This window comes from Balaenoptera physalus (assembly GCF_965194825.1).
Source record: "Balaenoptera physalus genome assembly, chromosome: 3".
In the NCBI taxonomy this organism is placed as follows: Eukaryota; Metazoa; Chordata; class Mammalia; order Artiodactyla; family Balaenopteridae; genus Balaenoptera; species Balaenoptera physalus.
In genome coordinates this window covers 15791057-15810805 of record NC_138890.1, presented here as the reverse complement: position 1 = coordinate 15810805, position 19749 = coordinate 15791057, and the positions used below count along the sequence as shown (strand labels likewise).

At 49.4% G+C, this 19749-nt stretch overlaps 1 protein-coding gene across 4 annotated transcripts; it reads left to right on the top strand.

Moving 5' to 3' along the window:
• Positions 1 to 21: 21 nt before the first annotated feature.
• On the top strand, positions 22 to 18312 carry AKAP8 (A-kinase anchoring protein 8). 4 transcript variants are annotated; one of them, XM_082457672.1, is made up of 16 exons: positions 1055 to 1309; positions 1724 to 1822; positions 2856 to 2894; positions 3542 to 3602; positions 4320 to 4352; positions 4884 to 5160; positions 5609 to 6092; positions 6600 to 6729; positions 6977 to 7023; positions 8188 to 8221; positions 10161 to 10248; positions 12669 to 12810; positions 13180 to 13273; positions 13714 to 13844; positions 15021 to 15116; positions 16605 to 18312. In XM_082457672.1, exons 3-16 carry the CDS (start codon positions 2859 to 2861, stop codon positions 17064 to 17066), a joined length of 2115 nt encoding a protein of 704 aa, XP_082313798.1. In that variant the 5' UTR covers positions 1055 to 1309; positions 1724 to 1822; positions 2856 to 2858; the 3' UTR covers positions 17067 to 18312. The 4 variants fall into 4 exon arrangements, with proteins under 4 accessions (XP_082313796.1, XP_082313799.1, XP_082313798.1 ...); XM_082457670.1 differs by lacking the exons at positions 1055 to 1309; positions 1724 to 1822 and adding an exon at positions 22 to 301; XM_082457673.1 differs by lacking the exons at positions 1055 to 1309; positions 1724 to 1822; positions 3542 to 3602 and adding an exon at positions 22 to 301.
• Positions 18313 to 19749: the final 1437 nt, after the last annotated feature.

Genomic DNA, 19749 nt, shown 5'->3' with positions numbered 1-19749 from the left:
CTGCGCACTGGCGGGGAGGAGAAGAAGGGATACGCCTGCGAGCAGCGAGGCACCGCCGTCCGGACCAAAACTCCCAGGGTGCTATGAACACCGATCCACAACAACCGGAAGGCCAGCTGGGGTGGTAAGGGCGGTCCAGCTGTGAACTCCAGCCAATGGTAGCGCGTGGAAGGGGTGACACATGGGTCTGGTCTACCAGTAGAGGACGGCGGGAAGTGCGTTGAGCGCATGCGTCCTGTGGTAGCTTAGAAAAAGGAGCTGCAGGCGGGCCGAGCTGAAGACATGGAGCAGGGCTATGGAGGTTAGTGTGGGCGACTCAGTGCGGGGTGGGACCGGCAGGTGGTGCCCGGGCGGCAGGGCCGCCGCCGCACAGAGGGCTGCGGGCCGGGGACTACACCCGAGCGCGGTTACCGCAGTCCGGCCCTGCGGCGAGGCGGCTGGGGCGCGCGCGCGCAGCTTATTGGATCTCGGCCCCGTCGCTCCCAGGGCGCTGCGTGCGGATTGGCCGACAGGGCCTGAGGAAGTTGGCTGATTTCGGCGTGCCGACGCTGCGGCGGGCTTCGGGGGGCGCCTCAGGCGGTTGGGGCAGTTTCGGTTCCTTAACCCCGGCGGGGTGGGCCGGGCCCTGCGGATCCTTGCCGCTAGCAGGCTTGCTGTCCCTTTTGGAAGACGCCACAAAATGGCGGCGCCGGGGGGCGGAGCTATGGCGCGAGTCTGTGGGGCGCGGGGTCTTCGGTCGGGGGCCGAGGCGGAAACGCTGCCTCTTTCCGGGCCGTCGGGCCTGTCCGGGACCTGCGGGGCTTGGCTGGGGCCTGCGCGCGGCACACGTGACCTGGGGCGCCGGTCCCGGAAGCCGTTTGGGCGGCGCAGGTTTGGACCCCGCCAGGCCCGCGGTGCAGAGCAGCGGGGCCTAGTGCGGCCTCTGCAGTGGTTAGCCTCACTGGGCGCCTACCGTGGACCTAGCTCGTGCAGATCTGGGACGACACATTGAGGGTCAGATGCGGGGTATCTTGGTCAAAGCTTGGAAACCCGATGAGCTCTGGGGTCGTGACAGATTGGGGGCTTTCCTTAAGGCAGTCCTTTGTGGTGGCCTGGAGACGCCAGAGGGGTTGTGTGAGAGGGAACGTGCCCTTACCCACTTGGGTTTCAGGGCCTGCGGCAGGACGGACCTTCTCGGGCGATCTGCTCTCAGTCTTTGGAATCTGAGCCTCCTGGGAGGCCTTTGCTCTTTGCTGGAAGCCGCGTTTGCCCGCAGGGAACAGTTGGAATATGCAGGGCTGGGCTTGACCCGGCGTAGATCCCTATTCAGGTATATGAGGTTCGAGAAGCAAGCGATCTGATCTTGGCTGCCGCAGCGAAGGCACATGTTTTGAAAGGTGGCAGAATTAGCAGGAGGCTAGCAGCAGGAATTGCAGAGAAGCAGAGAGGTCCTGAGGTGCATGGTGTGCTTGTGGCTCTACCTGGTACGCCTGTCTTTTCTGCAGTGTGACTGGATCTCACTCTTCTTTACCTGCCTCCCTACCAGATTTTTCAGCTAGTAGTAATCCTGTTTTATGCATGCCCTTAGTTTGGAGAGGTCACCCCCTGCCCATCTTCCTACCTACTAAAAACCTTTTCAGACTCGGTTTAGATGCAGCGGCCTCCCTGAATCCTTCTGTAGCTTTTCCATCTAGAGTTATTTCCTAAGATTTGTTGAGGCTTAAGAGTTACTCTTTGGCCATAGGAGGCACCTCAATCTGGGTCCAGGTCATTGTTCTTCTGCTCCTCAGCTCCATGTTCTTGGGCAAGTGACTTATCCTTTGGAGCCTCTTTGTACAACAGAGTAAGTAGTACCTATCTCAAGGGTTATTGTGAGGTTATGTGAATACCACATGCCCCTTAGTTAGACCAGTGCCCCACAGTTGGTCAGTTGCTGTTAGAATTACTACTCCGCCTTTCTGCTGCACAGATGTGGAAAGCTGTGTGACATGGGGAGATCGTAATCTTCAGCATCGTGACTTCGGATCAAGTCCCCTAATCTCTAAGCCTTAGCTCCCACATCGTCTCTGAATGGCATTCGGGGTCACCAGCTAATGTGTGCTGAGTGCCCGTCATGTGTCGGCATACAGTAGGCACTCAGTGGTTTGGGTTATCCTGGTAGGAGAGAAAGGATGTATTTGAGAGAGAGGAGGCTTTGTAAAGGTGAAGTCGTTTGACAGGTATGAATGGTTGCCCGTGCCCAGCTCTGTGCCAGGCTCCAGGGACACAGATGAAGCGGGGCCAGACAGATGCTATCATAGGACTGTCTGGAGGGGCAGAGGGAGCCACCATAGAGAGGAATGCCGTCTGATGCCTTAGGGCCAGGCTGAAGCCCTTGGACTTCAAGGCCCAGCGGAGCATTGGACGGTTCAAAGTCACACAGAAGCGAGGCCTAGAGAGGCACAGCTGTTGTCTCCAAATTTTTGAAGTTTGTTCTCAGTTGTGGGGTACTTATGGCTCCTTGGCAGAGGGGGGGAGGGGTGCGGGGCGGGACTGTGTCCTAATGATGAGCTAGCTGGTGGCTGGTTCTGTGTCTTCCTCAGCTGCGGGTTGAGGCTTAGGTCAAGGTCCCTCATCAGGCAATGGACGGAACTGTCCCGGAAGCCCATCCGCCTCCTCTTTTTTCTGCTTTGACCTCAGGCAGGTGAAGTGTGATAATGCAAAACCCAGCTGTGGGGTGACTTTTAAGGAGACATTGTTGTGGTTGTGTTGCCTTCTTGTAAGGCTGGCACTGAACTCCTTCAAGGAGATTCCTTTATGTTCCTCAGAGCATCTCAGAAGCACTTGTTCCGTGGTATGACAAATATGACCCTAACTCACAGGTCTTCTGTTCACAGGCTATGGGGCATGGAGTGCTGGACCTACCAACACCCAGGGTAAGTGGGATGGACCTGCTTTTCAGGGAGGCATGGGCTGCCCACCCCCCAGCACCAGCGTGACATAGCTGGGACCAGGAAACCTTTTTTGTAAAGGACCAGAGAGTAAATTTTGGGGGGCTTTGCAGGCTACATGGTCTCTGTAGTGCAAAAGCCACCATAGACAGTTTATAAACAAGTAGGTAGGACTGTGTGCCGATAATATTTATTTAAAGACACTGGAATTTGCATATCGTATGATTTTCATGTGTTGTGGAATAGTCTTTTTTTTAAACAACTTTTGTTGTTTAATTCTAAGTAAATACCTGAGGGTATAACTAAAGATTTTTATAATTAATAGACTTTATTTTTTAGTAGCTTTAGATTTATAGGATTGAGCAGATAGTACATAGAATTCCATACAGTTCCCCTACCTTCACCCCAGTACAGTTCCCTTATATGTTACAATTTATAAGCCAATGTTGATGTATTGTTATTAACTATAGCCTAGAGTTTATATTAACGTTCACTCTGTTATACAGTTCAATGAGTTTTGACGAATGTATAAATAACGTGTCTTTTGTCAAAATTCGTATGTCATGAAGTATTCTTTTGATTATGTTTTTTTTTCTTCCCTGACCATTTAAAAACATAAAACCCATTCTTAGCTTGCAGGCCCTACAAAAACTGGGCTATGGACTAGATTTGGCCCGTTTGCTGACCCTGCTTGTGAGTCTATATCATGGTGCTAAGTGTGTTTGAAGTACCAGAATGTGCTCTTTGGTGGGCGAGGTTTTCTCCTTTTTGCCAGCATCTGTTCCAGGGGATGGGATAAGGGTTTACTTTGTTTTCTGAGCCTGGAGCTTGGCCCTAGCACCACTGGAAGCAGGGTGACTTTTCTGCCCAGCACCGAGTTTCCCAGGAGGAGGTCTTCTGTGTTATTCAGGCACATGACGACCCCTTGCTCAGTTGAGTTAGGGACATGATTTTCCACCAGTGCACTCTCTGTGCTGTTGGCGGTGCCTTTAGTTCTGGCTCCTGGTGAGAACTGGCACTTTAGAAGGGCTCTCTACCTAGGGACCTGGCCTGGGCGGCCTCTTGGCTGGTGGCCACGCCAGACAAGCTTCCTGGAAGAAGGCTGCTGTGCCCTTTCTGTTGCCCTGATGGAGGAGATCAGGCTTGCTCAGGAGAGAAGCCCTGACTGCTCCGCTGAGTGCTCTGTAGGAAACGAGTTTTACAGCTGGTGGACTGCAGCCTTTCCTGGCCACAATGGGCAGCCAGGGGTGCCTCCTGGAGCACTGACATAGCCACCCTTAGCCCTGGCCTGTGCGTAGTGGATGAAGTGACAGCTGTCCTTCAGCGTCCCGGCTGTGGTGGGGGGAGGGATGTGTCTCAGATGCCTTTGTTTTGCAAACAAAACTCTTGTATGTTTTTGTTTCTTCTAAGGTGCATATGGAACTGGTGTGGCCAGTTGGCAAGGTAGGCCCTTCTGGGGGGTCCGTGGGTGGGTGAGTGGGCCTCCGATCAGCTACCTAGAGAGGCTGGGGTGCAGGGGTCCCCATCACCCCTCCTAGATGTGCTCACAGCTGTTCTGAAGGCTCAACAGACTGGGCCTGAGGTGTTGAGGAGGGCTGGGGGGCAGGCCTCCAGGGGAACTTGCTGGAGATGGGGGGTGGGGAGAGTTGTGGTTGTATTCTGGGAGCAGCAGCTCTTTGGTGGGTCCGTCAGTGGTCCCAGCTGCTGCCTCCTGGGCTCTCTCGCTTTGGATGAGAAGCAAGTCTTAGGATCTGGTATAGAAAACGCACTGCTCAGAGTCGAGGCCGTGCCCCTGCCCTCCTCCTGCTGCCTCTTGGCAGATGACTTGTGCAGTGTTGGGGTAATGCCAGAAGCACTTGGACCCGTGACCCTTTTCCTTCTCCGTGGGCGGTGGGTGCTCCTCCCCGGACTTGTCCACCATGGACTGGCCTTGTGGCTGCTGAGATCTGATTTAGTTTTTCTTCTCTCTGTCAGGTTATGAAAACTACAATTATTATGGTGCCCAGAACACCAGCGTCACCACAGGAGCAACCTACAGCTACGGCCCAGCCTCATGGGAGGCCACCAAGGCCAGTGATGGCCTGGCACCTGGGGGCCCTGCCATGCATATGGCTTCTTACGGCCCAGAGCCGTGCACCGACAATTCCGACTCCCTCATTGCCAAGATCAACCAGCGTTTGGACATGATGTCCAAGGAAGGAGGCAGGGGCGGGAGCAGCGGCAATGGGGAGGGCATGCAGGACCGGGAGAGGTGATTATAGACCTGAGCCCTTCCCGGGGGATCCCGCATGCCCAGCTTTGTGTGGACGGGAGTGGGCACCTGCTCTTCCAGGGAGGGCTCTTCCCCAGCTCCCTCCTGAGTGTAGGATAGATAAATTGAGCCATTGTTGGGGCCGAGGCATGTAATAGGACTTGCTGGTTTCTTGAGTGGTGGGGCTTAGGGCATGACTGTTAGCTAAACTATGCCAGACTCCTTATTTCTGCATCAGGCGCCTGGCAGACTCTCCCCATTCCTGTGGCCAGGGCTTCATGCCCCTTTTCAACAGTGTTTGAAAGGGATTTTGGTCTGTTTTATTTTCTGAGCACTTAGGAGGGATGTGTGGTGGTTTGGCTTTGCTGTTCTGAATGTAGGGAAGTCAGCTTTGCAGGAGGCGTTGAGGTTGTGCCCAGTGTGGTGATGGGTTGTGCTTTCTTTGCAGCTCCTTCCGCTTCCAGTCGTTCGAGTCCTATGATTCCAGGCCTTGCCTGCCTGAGCACAATCCCTACCGCCCCAGCTACAGCTACGACTATGACTTTGACCTGGGGCCCGACCGCAATGGTGGCTTTGGTGGTCAGTACAGTGACTGCCGGGACCCAGCCCGTGAGCGGGGCTCCCTCGATGACTTCATGCGGGGCCGAGGCCAGGGCCGCTTCCAGGACCGGAGCAACCCCGGCACCTTTATGCGCAGCGACCCCTTCATGCCACCTGCAGCCTCTTCTGAGCCTCTTTCTGCTCCATGGACGGAAATGAACTATGTGGGTGGGCGGGGCCTGGGAGGCCCCTCCGCCAGCAGGCCTCCACCTTCCCTCTTCTCCCAGTCCATGGCCCCTGACTTTGGCATGATGGGCATGCAGGGGGCAGGTGGTTATGACAGCTCTATGCCCTACGGATGTGGCCGGTCACAGACCCGGATGAGAGATCGGGTACGCCCTTGCCAAGTTCTCATCTGCCTTATTTGCTTTTCTTTTTTAATAGCTTTGTCTGTAAGATTCACTCATATTTTAAAATGCAGTTCAACTTTTAGTAAAAACGTACAGAATTGTGCATCCTTCACCACCACGTAATTTTAGAGCATTTCCATCATCCCAGAAAGAAACCTCTGTTATTAGCAGTCATTCCCCGTTCTCTCCCCCAGCCCCTGGCAGCCACTAATATACTTTCTGTCTCTGTAGATTTGTTTCTTCTGGACGTTTCATATGAATGCAATCGTATAATACTTGGCTTTTTGTGTCTGGGTTCTTTCAGCATAAAATTTTTGTGTTTTGGTTGGGGTCGGGGTGGGGGCGTCCAACCATGTTGTATTTCTTTGCTTTCTGAAAAGACCTTTTCTGTCCTTGTTCTCTGATCTTACAACCTCTTTGTTCTTCATTTCTCTGGGGTATGTTAACCGTCCGAGTAAGCAACGCATTGGAATATGCTTTTGTCTGTAGCCTAGGCGGAGAGAGTTTGATCGCTGCGGCCCAGATAGCTTGGGCAGGAAACGGAAGCAGTTGCAGATTTACGATGAGCCAGACACCAAACAAGCCCGGGCTGACAGTGAAGGAGATTTTTCTGAAAACGGTATGCCCTGGGGCCAGTAGGCCCAGCTGTGTATAAGATGAGTCAGTTGCATGCTTGGTATTCTGCCTGCTTGTCTGGACAGGGGACACACAGGAGCTCAAGGGCGGTGTGTGTCACCCGCACTCCCACAGTCCCCACTGTAGTCAGGACAAGCGCAGTCACTCTGGACAGTGAGTTTGGGAGGTGAAAACAGGGAGTGGGCCAGCTGCCGAGGTGCTGACTTTACCTATTCCTTTGTGTTTGGTAGATGATGGAGCTGGTGACTTCCGGTCAGGAGATGAAGAATTCAGGGGTGTAAGTTCGCCTTTACTGATCAACCTCCAGTGTCTCTAGTGTGGGATTTTTTCCTTACTTTAGTGTCTTCCTTACAAAGAGGCAGAAACAGCTGCTGTGGTATATTCAACTCTACCTCATGAGTAGATTTAATAATCAGATTTGCAGCTAGGTTTCTAAGAGTTTTCCACTTGCAGCAGTCCTTCTTTGCTTGAAGACCTTCCCAGCCCTCTCCCCAGCCATACCTGTGTCCTCGCAGTGATGTGTCTAGCTATACACGTGGTAACTGCAGTGGCTGTGCAGGCTGAGGCTTTCAAACAAGCACCGAAGACTCATTTGCTGCCAGCTCTATGCTGGTGCTGAGCTGCATCCTTGTCATTCAGCTCTCAAAAGCAGTCATGGGAGATGGGTGTTGAAGGCTGGCTCTTAGCCAGGACCATGCACAAGCACCTGGGGAGCAAGCCTGCGCCACCTCCTGCAAATTCTGATCCAGGTCTGGGGTAGGGCCTGGAAATCTGGGTGTATGAAGGCTTCATCCAGGTGCTTCTGATGGTTAGACGAGTTTGGGGAAGGGGAGGAAGGGGCAGGATACAGTGAATTTTCAACTTTTCTGAGGGTCTTGCTTGTTCCATGTCTAGGTTGCTTAGATCTTGAGTCTGAAAATCTCTGCATATCTGCTGATTGCTGATCTAATCTTTAGCTTAATGTCTAAGGAATAGCCTCAGTTTCAATTTTCAGTTAGATGAGTCATTTTTATCTATACCTGGCTTGTTATAACGTAAACAAGTAGCTGGGAAACTTCATAAAGCCCATTTTCATTAAAGAGTGCAGGGACTAGCTTCCTACAAATTGGGGTTGCTTAACACAGTTGATGGATGGGCTCTTGGTCTTACCATGTGCAGAACTGTGCACTTGCCAGAGGTAGTTCTTTAGCTTTAGGAAGAACTAAAAGCTGGACTGTGTCTTTAATAAAAAAGCAAGTTAGTCATCATCACAGAATCTCAGAAGGCAACCAGGACTAGTGACAGGACACTCAGGCTCCATCCCATGGCCCTGGGACTTGTCCTGACACATTTTGGCCGTGTTCCTGGTGACACAGCGACCACCAGGTGGTGGCAGGGTGCTGGGCTGGTTGTGGAGAGTTCTAGAAATTCCACCTCACAGTCTGACTTTGTGCCTTTTTAGGAGGACGAATTCTTCGACTCCGGGAGGCAGAGAGGTAGGCAACACCCAGCATCCCTTTGAGCTTTCCTGTGTCTGCCCAGCTACCTTGCACTCACCACCTAATGCCCAGGTGGGCTGGGTTTCTGAGCAAGCCCAGGGCCTGGGTGGAGGGGCTTGCGGCTCAGGGCAGAAGAGGGGCCATGGCTGCAAGGTGGGCCTTGGCCATGCCAGTCACCCCGAGGCTTTGCCTCGGTGTTTGGAGCAACACTTGCTGGAAACAGGTCTGTTTGCCTCACTCAGTACAGGCTGCGGAGGCAGAGGGAAACTCATCTCTGGGCGTGTGCAATAGCCCGCAGTGGTAGGGAAGGGAGAGTCTCAGAAATGCAAGAGAGAAAAGAAAAGGCGCCCTCCAGCTTGTCTTCTCTGCTCCCCCCTTGGCCAATGCAGGTCCCTGTACTGTTTTCTCCCGGGCTTCATTCTGTCCACACTTCCCTTGCTTGCCAGGCCAGGGCCATGCTCTCAGCCTCTATGGTGGGGACACTGGCACGGCATGGGGCAGAGTTCAGACACCTGCCTGGGTGGGGAGCTCGGGAAGGCGGTGGGGGGACTGTCGGGCACACTCAGGTCCAGATCCTCCAGAGGCAGTCACTGCTCAGCAGGTCTCACCAGTTTGAGCGAGGGAAACCTAAGAGACCAAAATAAGCAGCAAGAACAGAACAGTGTTAAGCCCTTTAGGGGGACGTGGAGAAGCAGCCGCTTGTTTCTTTTCCTGTTCCCATGGGTCTGTCCATAGCTGGTTTCCCCTAAGAATCACAGGCTGGCTCCTGTGTGACTCTGCTCCCATAAATTCTGAAGGCCCCTGGCTTAGATGCTCCTTCTCTTATATGTTCAGGTTTAGCCAACCCTCTGAGGTCCTCCTGCCCTGTTTATTGAGGCAGTTACGTTTATAGCATGGGACCACACAGAGCATTTAGCAGCTCATGCAGCGGGGTAAATGCTAAAGCAAAGGTGACGTGTTTATTGCGCGCAGGTCCTGCTACCTACCCGGGATGACTTTGCTATTAAACAGCAGTAATAGTTTCAGGCAGTGACCTCTTGCCAAAAATCCCACACGCCCTTTTGAGAGGCTTCTGAGCAGCGCACGCCGGTCGCCATCTTCGTGGGACAGTCTCGTGACTGGCATCAGGGGTAGGGGTTACAGTTCAGATGCTTATCCAACGTTTTTTCAGTGTCTGGCCCTGGCCCTGAGCCGCGGTGACCTGGCCTGGCCTCGCCTCATGCTGGGACTCTGGGCTGCACAGCTCTCAGAGGAGCTCCCACACTGGCCCCACGGGATGGACGGAGGACCAGTTGGTCTCTTCACATTTTTATTTCTGGGATTGCTTCCCACATATTCCTGGGAAAGCCCTAGATTGACGGTTTTTGTGAGTGGGAAGATAGAGTTCGGGCCACCAGGGATTGTCAGACCTGCTGAGGCCCTAGTTCAGAGGGGAGGCCAATGGGACAGTTGTCATGGTCCACCTAGAGGTGGGACGGAGGGCAGTAGAGTGGCTTGCTTTATTTTCTGAGGCCTTCCAGCTGCTGCCTCTTTATCTGGGAAGAATTGGTTCTCTCTCTCCTTAAGTAACATTGGGAGAAGACCCAATCGTAGGGTGCTGGATTAGAAAAACAATATAGGGAAGGACAGAGAGAGCAGGTGGGCCATGGTGTGAGTAGGGTGGGCGGGCCATGTCCCTGGCCCATGCCAGCCTTATCAGACCATGGGGGGAGTGAGGTGACTCCCCTGCGAACTACTGAGGGTTCTCATCAAAGGCCACCCCTGTTGGGAGCCTTTGACAGCCCTTTGGTACCTCAGGGTGTCCTGCCCCCGCCATGTGTGGAGGCCGTGGCAGGGCATGGGGTATGGTGGCCGAACTGTGGGCCCCATCAAGGCCCTGGTGCTCAGCTCCTCTGCAAGCTCCTCAGAGTGTCTCGAAGGGACTTTTCTGTTGCAGGAGAGAAGGACGATGAGGATGATGAAGTGAAGAAGAGGAGGGAGAAGCAAAGGAGGAGAGACAGGATGAGAGACCGAGCAGCTGACAGGTGAGGAGGCAGGCGAGGTGGGAGGTGAGCACTGTCAAGACTCCCCTGAGCTCATCTGTCATCGCTCCACAATGCAGGGGGGGCCTGGTTTGATCATCTGACTCCAGGTGTATGTCAGGAAATCCTAGTCAGGTCGATGGGAGTCAAAACTTGGGAAACACACTGAATCTAATTCTTGCTGGTGGGTCTGTGTGGCCCTCACATTCCCAGCTGGGGGCTCTCTTGATTGATGACTTGAAAGGGAACCCTTGCCCTTGAGGCTTAAATGGGGGTAGTGGTTTCCCTGTGCAAAGAACTGCTTAGCAAAAGAGCTAACAGTAGAGGCTGGAAAGCCAGGAACTGAAAAGTAGGAGTTCCAAGTGTTAACAGAATTCATTGAAATCCTTGTTTTTAAACAGATGAATAAAATGACAGCTATATTAGATCTGTTTTTATGCCACATGGGAACTCAGATGACTTTTTTTTTTTTGGCCAATTTTCTTTAATGTTGTCTTCTTGCCACGACAGCTGTGAACTGACATTAGAACTTGGTAGAGAAGGAGAGGCTAATAAAGAGGTAACCGAATGAGAAAGGGCTCTGAAAAAGCAGAGGTGTCTGAAATTTTGAGCTTGGGGCCAGGATTCCTACTTGCCTATAAGATACTTCTGTTCATATTTGAAAAATGGGCCACTCTGGGTGGATGAGTTAGAAAGGGCACGCATGTCTGGGCATCTCTTGCCAGGGGGTAGGACTTGGAAAGCTAAGGTGGGTTGGATTTCAGTTCCTCCTGGCACCTTGGCTAAGCACCCTTGTGCAGTGCCCGCCCTGCACAACCACACTGGCAGACCCCACCAAGAATGAGAACCAGCCTCAGACGGCAGGGTGATGGGACCTTCTCCACTCTGGCAGGAAAGCAAGGTGAGGGAGTGAGGGGATGTGCCTGGAAGCAGGACAGAGTGAGGGGTATGGAAGGAAGTTGAGGCGTTCTGTTTTATGGCATTATTTTCACTGTGAAGGAGAGATGGGCTGAGAGTGAGTGTCAGAGGTTCGGTGGGAGAGGCAGGTCTAAAACAGTCTCCATGGAGAAAACAAGAGGACATGAGACAGAAAGGGCACAACCTTTAAAAGAATGACATAGCCATTGAGGACACAACATAAACTGGTTAGAACCAACTAGGTCCAAGATGGCAGAAGATTCAACTTCCAGCGGACCTTGAGCCTCATTATATGCTCATTGTAATACTCTGGCATATGCTAAATGACACACCCACAGGTGCCATAACGGTTCTGAGGCCGACCATAAAAGGCCAAAAAGTGGGCAGTGACCCAATTCCTAGAAATCTCCACCCCTTCCCCAAAATACTTGGAATAATCCTCCCACTCATTAGCCTATGAAATTACCCAGCCTATAAAAACTAACCACCCCATATTTCAGGGCCTCTCACCTTCTGAGGTGGCCCGCACTCTGTCTATGCAGTGTGTATGAGATGACTTTTTTAAAGGAATCTTTAGACTGCCCTAGTGACTGAAGATCCTTAAAGAAACTTGGAGAAATTGTCATGGGGGAGGTAAAGATGCAGCAGGGAAGTAGGAACCCTGTATTTCCTTGGTAGCTTCCTGATAGTCCTGCACATAGGGCCTGGGAGATTTCCCTCTTCTCTCCGCTTTTGGGGGTATCTGCAAAGGCAAGAGTGTCTTGTGGCACTTGTCCAGAGAGCAGAAGGCAGGCGTTGGGGGCCAGCAGATCTCTTGAGTTGGCAGAGGAGGACTCCTGAGTGCCCCAGGACCTGTGCTATTACACCCCAAATGGAGCAGAGCTGAGGGAAGCAGCACCCCACTGTGGGGGTTTGGGGGTCTGTAGCGTGCTCTCCCGTTGCCATACAGCATGCATGCATTTGGTGAGATTTTGAAAGCACACAAGAAACCTCAGTTTTCATTCATAGAACTTGATTGTGATGTCTTTACGTTGAGTCCCATTGGAGAATTGATCTTGGGTTATGTGAGTTCTGAATTGTGTGAGGTCTTCGGGAATTCCTCTGTTGTTTTAAATGGGGTTGCCTTGTATCTTCTGAGTGGCTGCAGAAGGAAACATCTGAGAAGCTATGAAGTTAGGTACTAGGCCCCCAGAGCAGTGGGCTGGAGACTTAGGGAGTTCACAGTTCTGAAAAGTCTCCACCTTTGGCTGTTCTCTTGTGAGCCTTTGGACCAAAAAGAGTGGTAAGGTATTAAAGTGCTACGTGAATCATTTTCCTGAAATACTTGCAAGGTTGTACTCTCATTCTTAAGGTGGGGAAACTTGGGGTTAACTGCTACTCTGACACCCTGTGACAAGTCAGAAGACTTAATTCAGAAATTGCTTTCCCATTTCCATTTCAGTTCTAAGCAGAGATGAGTTGGTTATCTGTGCATCACTGCTTTTCTTTTTGTCTTCCTTCTCCAGGATTCAGTTTGCCTGTTCCGTGTGCAAGTTTCGTAGCTTCGAAGATGAAGAAATCCAGAAGCATCTGCAAAGCAAATTTCACAAAGAGACACTGCGGTTTATAAGTACCAAATTGCCCGACAAGACGGTGGAGTTCCTCCAGGTAAATCACGCTTGGCCTCCATCACAGCATTTCCCAGTGATCCTGCAAGTGTCAGATCCCTCACAGAGAAGGGAAGGGAAATAAGAGGCCTAAACTTGGTCAAGATTTCTTTTTCCAGAATAACAGTGTACAAGTCCCCAGGTCAGAGGGACAACTGAGAGCTCCCGTCATTGTAGTTCCCACTAATTCTGCCCATGGACCTGCTCTGATAGCTGTCTTCCCTTCCTTGGAGCAGCTGAGATAAGGCTGTCACTGCCCCCCATGGGCTTGGCAGTCACCCTTGGGGGGCTGCCTCTGGTGCAGTTGAAAAATATCCACATGTGTCACCCTCTCCTCATTTCATTTGGTGCCATCTCACAACCTCTCTAGGAATACATTGTAAACAGGAATAAGAAAATTGAGAAGCGGCGTCAGGAGTTGATGGAGAAGGAAAGCACAAAACCAAAACCAGATCCTTTCAAAGGTGAGTTGTGATCCTGGGGTGTGTGCTATTCCAAATCACAGAGCCCAGCTCGGGGTGGTTGAGAATGTGACGTGAAGACAAGTGGGAGGGGCACTTAGCAGGGGAAAGAAGCCTTCAAGTGTGGCCTAATGTAGATGACACCTCTACAGGCAGTTTATTGGAGTGACATTAAGCACTCTGATGTTTTTTTCTCTTTGTATGAAGAGAAAGGACCAGAAGAATGAGAAAAGTTAAGTATAAAGTTGCCAGGTGTAGAGGCCATTTGTCTGTCTCCATACTCCTTCTGGAGGGCAGGTGATGCCTGTCTCAGATTCTGTCCTAACTGAATCCTTAGAGAGGGGCTACAGGGAGAAAATGTGGGCCTTGATGGGGAGTAAGTGGGAAGAAAGCATCACTTGCATGCTGTCCCAAATCCCACAAGACTTGGGTTTTGTCAACAGGGATTGGCCAGGAGCACTTCTTCAAGAAAATAGAGGCTGCTCACTGCCTGGCTTGTGACATGCTGATCCCTGCGCAGCCCCAGCTCCTCCAGCGGCACCTGCACTCTGTCGACCACAATCACAACCGCCGGGTGAGTGCCCCCCTGATGCTGGGTGGGGCAGGCAGTCCTGGCTGCCAGTGGGAGGGGTTCAGAACTTTCTGTCTCTTATGGGGAAGCTAACATCTTTAGGGGCTTTTGCCATATACCATCAAGTCCGTCATTTCATCAAGTGGTTGTAAAATGCACCCCAGTTTTTATTAAAATGTGAGAAAAATGCATTGCTTAAGATTGACTAAATCCAGTAGCTGCAGTTCTCCTGGGTTGAGAATGTTCTCTGTAAACCACACGGGTAAATTCCCCAGTTGCTGAAAAACTGGATTTCTTATAAGCTGAGGCTGAGGGCCACTCAGAGCAGAATGGCTTAGGGGACCCAGGACTAAGGACTGGTTTGATCCTTATTAGCTGATGGGGCCTGAGGCTAAATGTTTAGCTCAAGGCATTGGCAATTTTTTTTTTTTTTAATAAAGGGTCAAATTGTAAATATTTTCAGCTTTGCAAGCCATCAGGTCTCTGCCTCATGCCTGCCTGACGCCTCAAGTCTGCTGCTGATGGGCAAAAGCAGCCACAGGCCATAAGTAAAGGAATGGGTGTGGCCACGTTTGGTCTGCGGGCTGTAGCTCGCCAAGCCCTGGTTGAGCATCTCTATCTGTCGTTGGTTTACCTGACTACCAAATTGAAGCTACCTGCCCACCCGTCTCCTGGTATTATTAAAGATCAGCCAAAAACCACTGTACAAATATGGGATTATCATATGAATGTGTCAAGCTCTAGAACAGTCAGATGATTGCAGCATTCAGACTTTTGCTCTAGAATTTACTTGTAAAGTCAATAAAACTCAAAAAACTGAAAAGAAAAAGCTTGCCCTTTTCCCCTACTGAGTCCACATAGCTTCTGATCTGTAAATGTTCTTATTTCATCCTTGCTTGTGCACATAGTATACATCAGTCTTGTGCCTGTGCTTTTGTCTTTTGAGATTATCAGACTTTTCTACACTATTTCACAGTCTCAGTTCTGGTGCCTCTCCAGTGCCGCCTTTCTTTCATTATTGGAGCCTAGCATTTGGGGACTTACCATAGTGAAGAAAGATGTTAGTTCTCTCTCTGCATAGGACTAATCTCAGAGCAACTCAGTGTAGCCAGGCTGATTTGTTCTCATGCTCCTCTATGCACGCCATTTTTAAAAGCCCGTGTTTGATTCTCTTTGTAGTTGGCTGCTGAACAGTTCAAGAAAACAAGTCTTCATGTGGCTAAGAGTGTTTTGAACAACAGACATATTGTGAAGATGCTGGAAAAGTACCTCAAGGTTTGTGCTTAGGAGTCCAGTAGATGGGAAAAGCTTTTGAGATGGAGGATGAACTAACTCTGTGGGTTTGGAATTATATCCAGAGTGCAGTATTTGGCATTTCTGAGTCTTTTGAAGAATTGAGAGATGTTGGAATGTATCGGGCTTGGGATTCCACAACTGCGCATTTCCTGAGACTCACTGCTTGCCTGGGAACTCTGGAATTTGGTCCTACTTGATTAATCTGTGCGATGGTGCTGACTCTCACCATGAGAAACCCTGACTATCCATAAAATACCAAGCAAAACGCTGGTGAGATGCTTCAAAACAAAACAACAAACCAAAGTAAATGATAATTGTCCAGGTAGAAGCTAAAACAAGGTTTTGCGGGCAGAGACAACCAACAATGAGATGGGGAACGAGGGGGAGGGAAGAGCCAGTGGTGCCATACTACGGAGTAACAGGAGCAGAGTAATAAAAAATCCCAAAGAGGGGAGGGTACCCTAGAGAGGAGTCTGGTTGGAAGTCTCTGGTTCCTCCTTGGGAAGCACATTTTGCTAAGTGCTCAGCTCCATGACTTCAGCATTTGGGGCTGGGAATTAAGATTCAGCATAACCTGACTAGGATGTGTTTGCCCTCCTCTTAGTTATTAACTGCTTCAGTGTTTGACAGTTCATTTCAACCATAAAGGGATAGAATCTAAATAACCAGTTTAAGAACTATAACTGATCAGTGTTTACTTTGTGGCTTAAACAGACTTAAAGTTTCTGGAGTCAGCTGTAGACTCAAGCTTCTAAATAAGGGTCTTTGTTTTTGTTTTGGGTCCCACCTTGCGGCTTGCGGGATCTCAGTTCCCCAACCAGGGATTGAACCCGGGCCATGGCAGTGAAAGCCCAGAATCCTAACCATTAGGCCATCGGGGAACTCTCTAAACAGCGTATTTTAAAACACGTTTTCTAATCTGCTAGTGATAATGTTTAGTTTACTTTTTCTAAACTAGACACAGTTTTAGCATATGCTCATGAGAAATTCAGCTTCTGAGAGAGGCACACTTGGATTGAATCCTGACTGAAGTTTAATAGCTGTGTGACCTGGCAAGTTCCGATCTTTAAGTCTCATATCCTTCTCTGTAAAATGGGGATAACCTTCATGCCTGGGCTGAGTGCTTAATCGAAACTTAAGAAAGAGCCTTAACTTCCTGTTAAAATGAGGCTTTTTTTTTTTTCTTTAATTGGCTTAAGAAAACCTAGGTCTTTTTAAACCTTTCCTCACCATTACATGCTTGAATAATAAGTGCAAAATAGTACTGGTGAAGCTTTTCTGAGATGTCTTTTCTGAATCTGTAGGCTCTGAGCAGTTGTAGGATTGACTCACCTGGTGTGATTTAAAAGGTTTCTCTTGTTGACTCTGCCCATTATAAAAAGATAAACTCCCAGCAACCTGAGCCTCAATCTCTCATTTGGACAGTTCTTTAGACTTCACTAACCTGTGTTTCCTCTTCTTGGCCAGGGTGAAGATCCTTTCACCAGTGAAGCTGTTGATCCAGAAATAGAAGGAGATGACAATTTAGGAGGTGAGGATAAGGAAGAGACACCGGAGGAGGTAGCTGCCGAGGTCTTAGCTGAGGTGATTACGGCAGCAGTGAGGGCAGTAGATGGGGAAGGAGCACCTACTCCGGAAAGTAGTGAAATGCTGGCGGAAGTGGAAGGCCCTACGGACACAGCTGAGACCACTAGTGGTCCCCACCCTGGAGAGCTGCTGGAAGCGGAGGCACCCTGTGGAATGGCACCTGAGAAGGGCAACACTGAAGCAGAGGCTGGAGGTGAAGCTGCTGAGGCTGGAGGTGAAGTGGAAACCCTGACAGCAGAGTCGGAAAGCACCTTGACAATCACTGCTCCTGTCCAAGCTGCTGCAGAAGCCGAAGTGGAACAAACTGATGCGGAGTCCAAAGATGCTATTCCCACAGAATGATCCTCCTTTCCCTGTTTCAGGGGATGTGTTATATAATGCATTGTTCTTTCTTCTTTGGTTTATAAGCAGTACTAGGGTATATGATGCTGGAATACTATTTTGGTGAAGAGACCCAGCCATTTCCTTCAGAAAAGTGTACCTCACAGGCTTGTCTTACAGAGTTGCGTGGCTTTCTGCCTTGGTTTGAAGGCTGCAGAAGTTGTACATTCCCACAAGCGGCTGTGACATCTCTCTTTACACTGTAGTTGGAATAATAAAAGTTGGATAAGTAGATTTTGGTGACACTTTGCTTGTTAAATACAGCCAGTGGCTGAATGCACCACCGCAACCACCAACCCCCCCCCCCCCTTATTATTTTTTGGTCTGGGAGCAGTTCAGTACTAGGATATATCTTGCTTTATAAAGGATTTTTTTTTAAGTTTCAAGAATTTGCTTTGGCTTGTTTTTGATCTCTGCTTTTGTGGTACACTGTATGGTATGTGGTCCTCCTTCACAAGATATAGCAGAATCTTGATAACATGTTATGTTGATCCTGTCACGTCAGTGAACTCTCAAAGGCCTGATGAATCTGACACACCTGCACCATTGGAAGCATACCTACTTACCCCTCAAGAATGGGAACACTTTGCCTAGGGCATTGTTTCCCAATCTTTAGTCCTTGGTGAATCACCTTTACCATGTTTTACCTCATTTGTGTTCCACCTCTGCATTACTTCAGGGTTTTTTCGGTTTTGTTTTTCTTTAAATTGAGTTACTTCTACTTAAATATATTTAAAAAGAAAATTTGATGTCTCATGAAGGGAAAACCAGTATAAATTGCCATACATAGATACTATCCGTGGAAAATGAATAAACATTTTATTTTAGATAAATACTGTTGCTTTGGAAGTTTCTGAATCTGTAAGAAAGAAAAGCCAGCATGTGTTAAAGGGTAGTAAGCAACAGTTATACTTTCATATAATCAAAAGAATTGAAAGATACCTCCCTTTTGAAATGATACTGCTGGGTCTGTTTTCCTATAAACCTTTGAACTGTCACATTTGGGGAAGCATTGGCCAGTGGGAAATTGTTAGGAAAGAGGTAGTAGAATACTTGATGAGCATCTGTTGTGTACCAGGTGCTAATTCATGATAAAAATTAGATATGGGCACTGCTCTCAAGGAGCCTTATTGGAGATGTGAGATGAATATTTATGAAAAAGTCAATGTTAGAACTAAAAACAAATAAACTGCTTAGTAAGAAGAAACCGGTGCCTATGAATCTTTTCTAAACATCGTTCCTTTTACTGCACAGATGTGGCTTAGTCACAGGTTATACGTGCCCTTTGAAGCTTGTTCTCTTGAGGCCAAAATGGTGGCACTGACCATCAGTAGCCTGAAAAAGGATAACAAAACTATGAAACTGCTTCTTTTTTTTTCTTCTTTTTGGCCACACCACGCGGGATCTCTGTTCCCCAACCAGGGATTGAACCTGCGCCCTCAGGAGTGGAGGTGCAGAGTCTTAACCACTGGACCACTAGGGAATTCCCTTGCTTTTCTTGTAAAATTAATACAAGGCTTGCCATTGAATCTGAATTTCAATTAAGTTCTTTCACCACCACCCTCACCCCCCCACCCCGTGTGAAATGACATGAATCATTTTATTCCTAAACTTAGGTTAAACCAGGACCTTCCTCATTCCCCAACAAAGGGGTGCCCTAATATTCCTTAGATGACAGGAATAAGTTGCAAGCTTCCTCATTGCAAACTAATATTGGTTATTTCCCATCTGTAGGGGAGAAACCTGAGAGGGACGTTAAGTAACTTTTAGGGCCCCGCATTAAAGATGTGGGACTACCGAGGTCAATACACAGGTCCATGAGACACCAATGGCCATGAACTTTCCATAGAGCACCTTTATTATTTAAAAACAGGTTTAGAGAATTTGGTAATCTCTGCTACTGGCCAGCAAAAAAATCTTAGGAATGGCAACCTAGTTTCAACTTTTAGTAATATGGTGGACCTGTGTGATTTCTTTGGGTTTTTATGAAATACTACAGTTGCTAAAGGGGAAACAATACAATGTAATGAGCAAAGTGCTCATTCAAGAGTATATAATCAGTATTAGTAAATCCTCTTCACTTAGACTTTGGGCCATAAAGAAATCACTTCTACTGCTGAAAGTGATCCTTGCTCACCAGAAGTGCAGCCGGTAGTGATTAGACAGGCACAGTAGAGTTGAAGTAGAATTTTAGCACTAACAGAGTAGAAGAGCCTTTTAGCATTGGGCCACTTCCTTTATCTTGTATAACAACACTGTGAGGCCTATGAGGTTTAGTTGGTCTGTACCTCCTCTCAAAAACGCTATGTGGGGCTTCCCTGGTGGCGCAGTGGTTGAGAATCTGCCTGCCAATGCAGGGGACACGGGTTCGAGCCCTGGTCTGGGAAGATCCCACATGCCGCGGAGCGACTATGCCCGTGAGCCACAACTGCTGAGCCTGTGCATCTGGAGCCTGTGCTCCGCAACAAGAGAGGCCGCGATAGTGAGAGGCCCGCGCACTGCGATGAAGAGTGGCCCCCACTTGCTGCAACTAGAGAAAGCTCTCGCACAGAAACGAAGACCCAACACAGCCATAAATAAATAAATAAATAAAGTTTAAAAAAACACAACACTGTGGTTGAGCATATACTTATATATATATATA

What these genes read in the sequence shown, in the direction of transcription:
- AKAP8 (XM_082457670.1), top strand. An exon ending in TGGACCTACCAACACCCAGG is followed by an intron (nt 2,895 to 3,541) that starts GTAAGTGGGATG and finishes ACCCATTCTTAG; the next exon opens with CTTGCAGGCCCTACAAAAAC. An exon ending in TGCTGGAAAAGTACCTCAAG is followed by an intron (nt 15,117 to 16,604) that starts GTTTGTGCTTAG and finishes CTTCTTGGCCAG; the next exon opens with GGTGAAGATCCTTTCACCAG.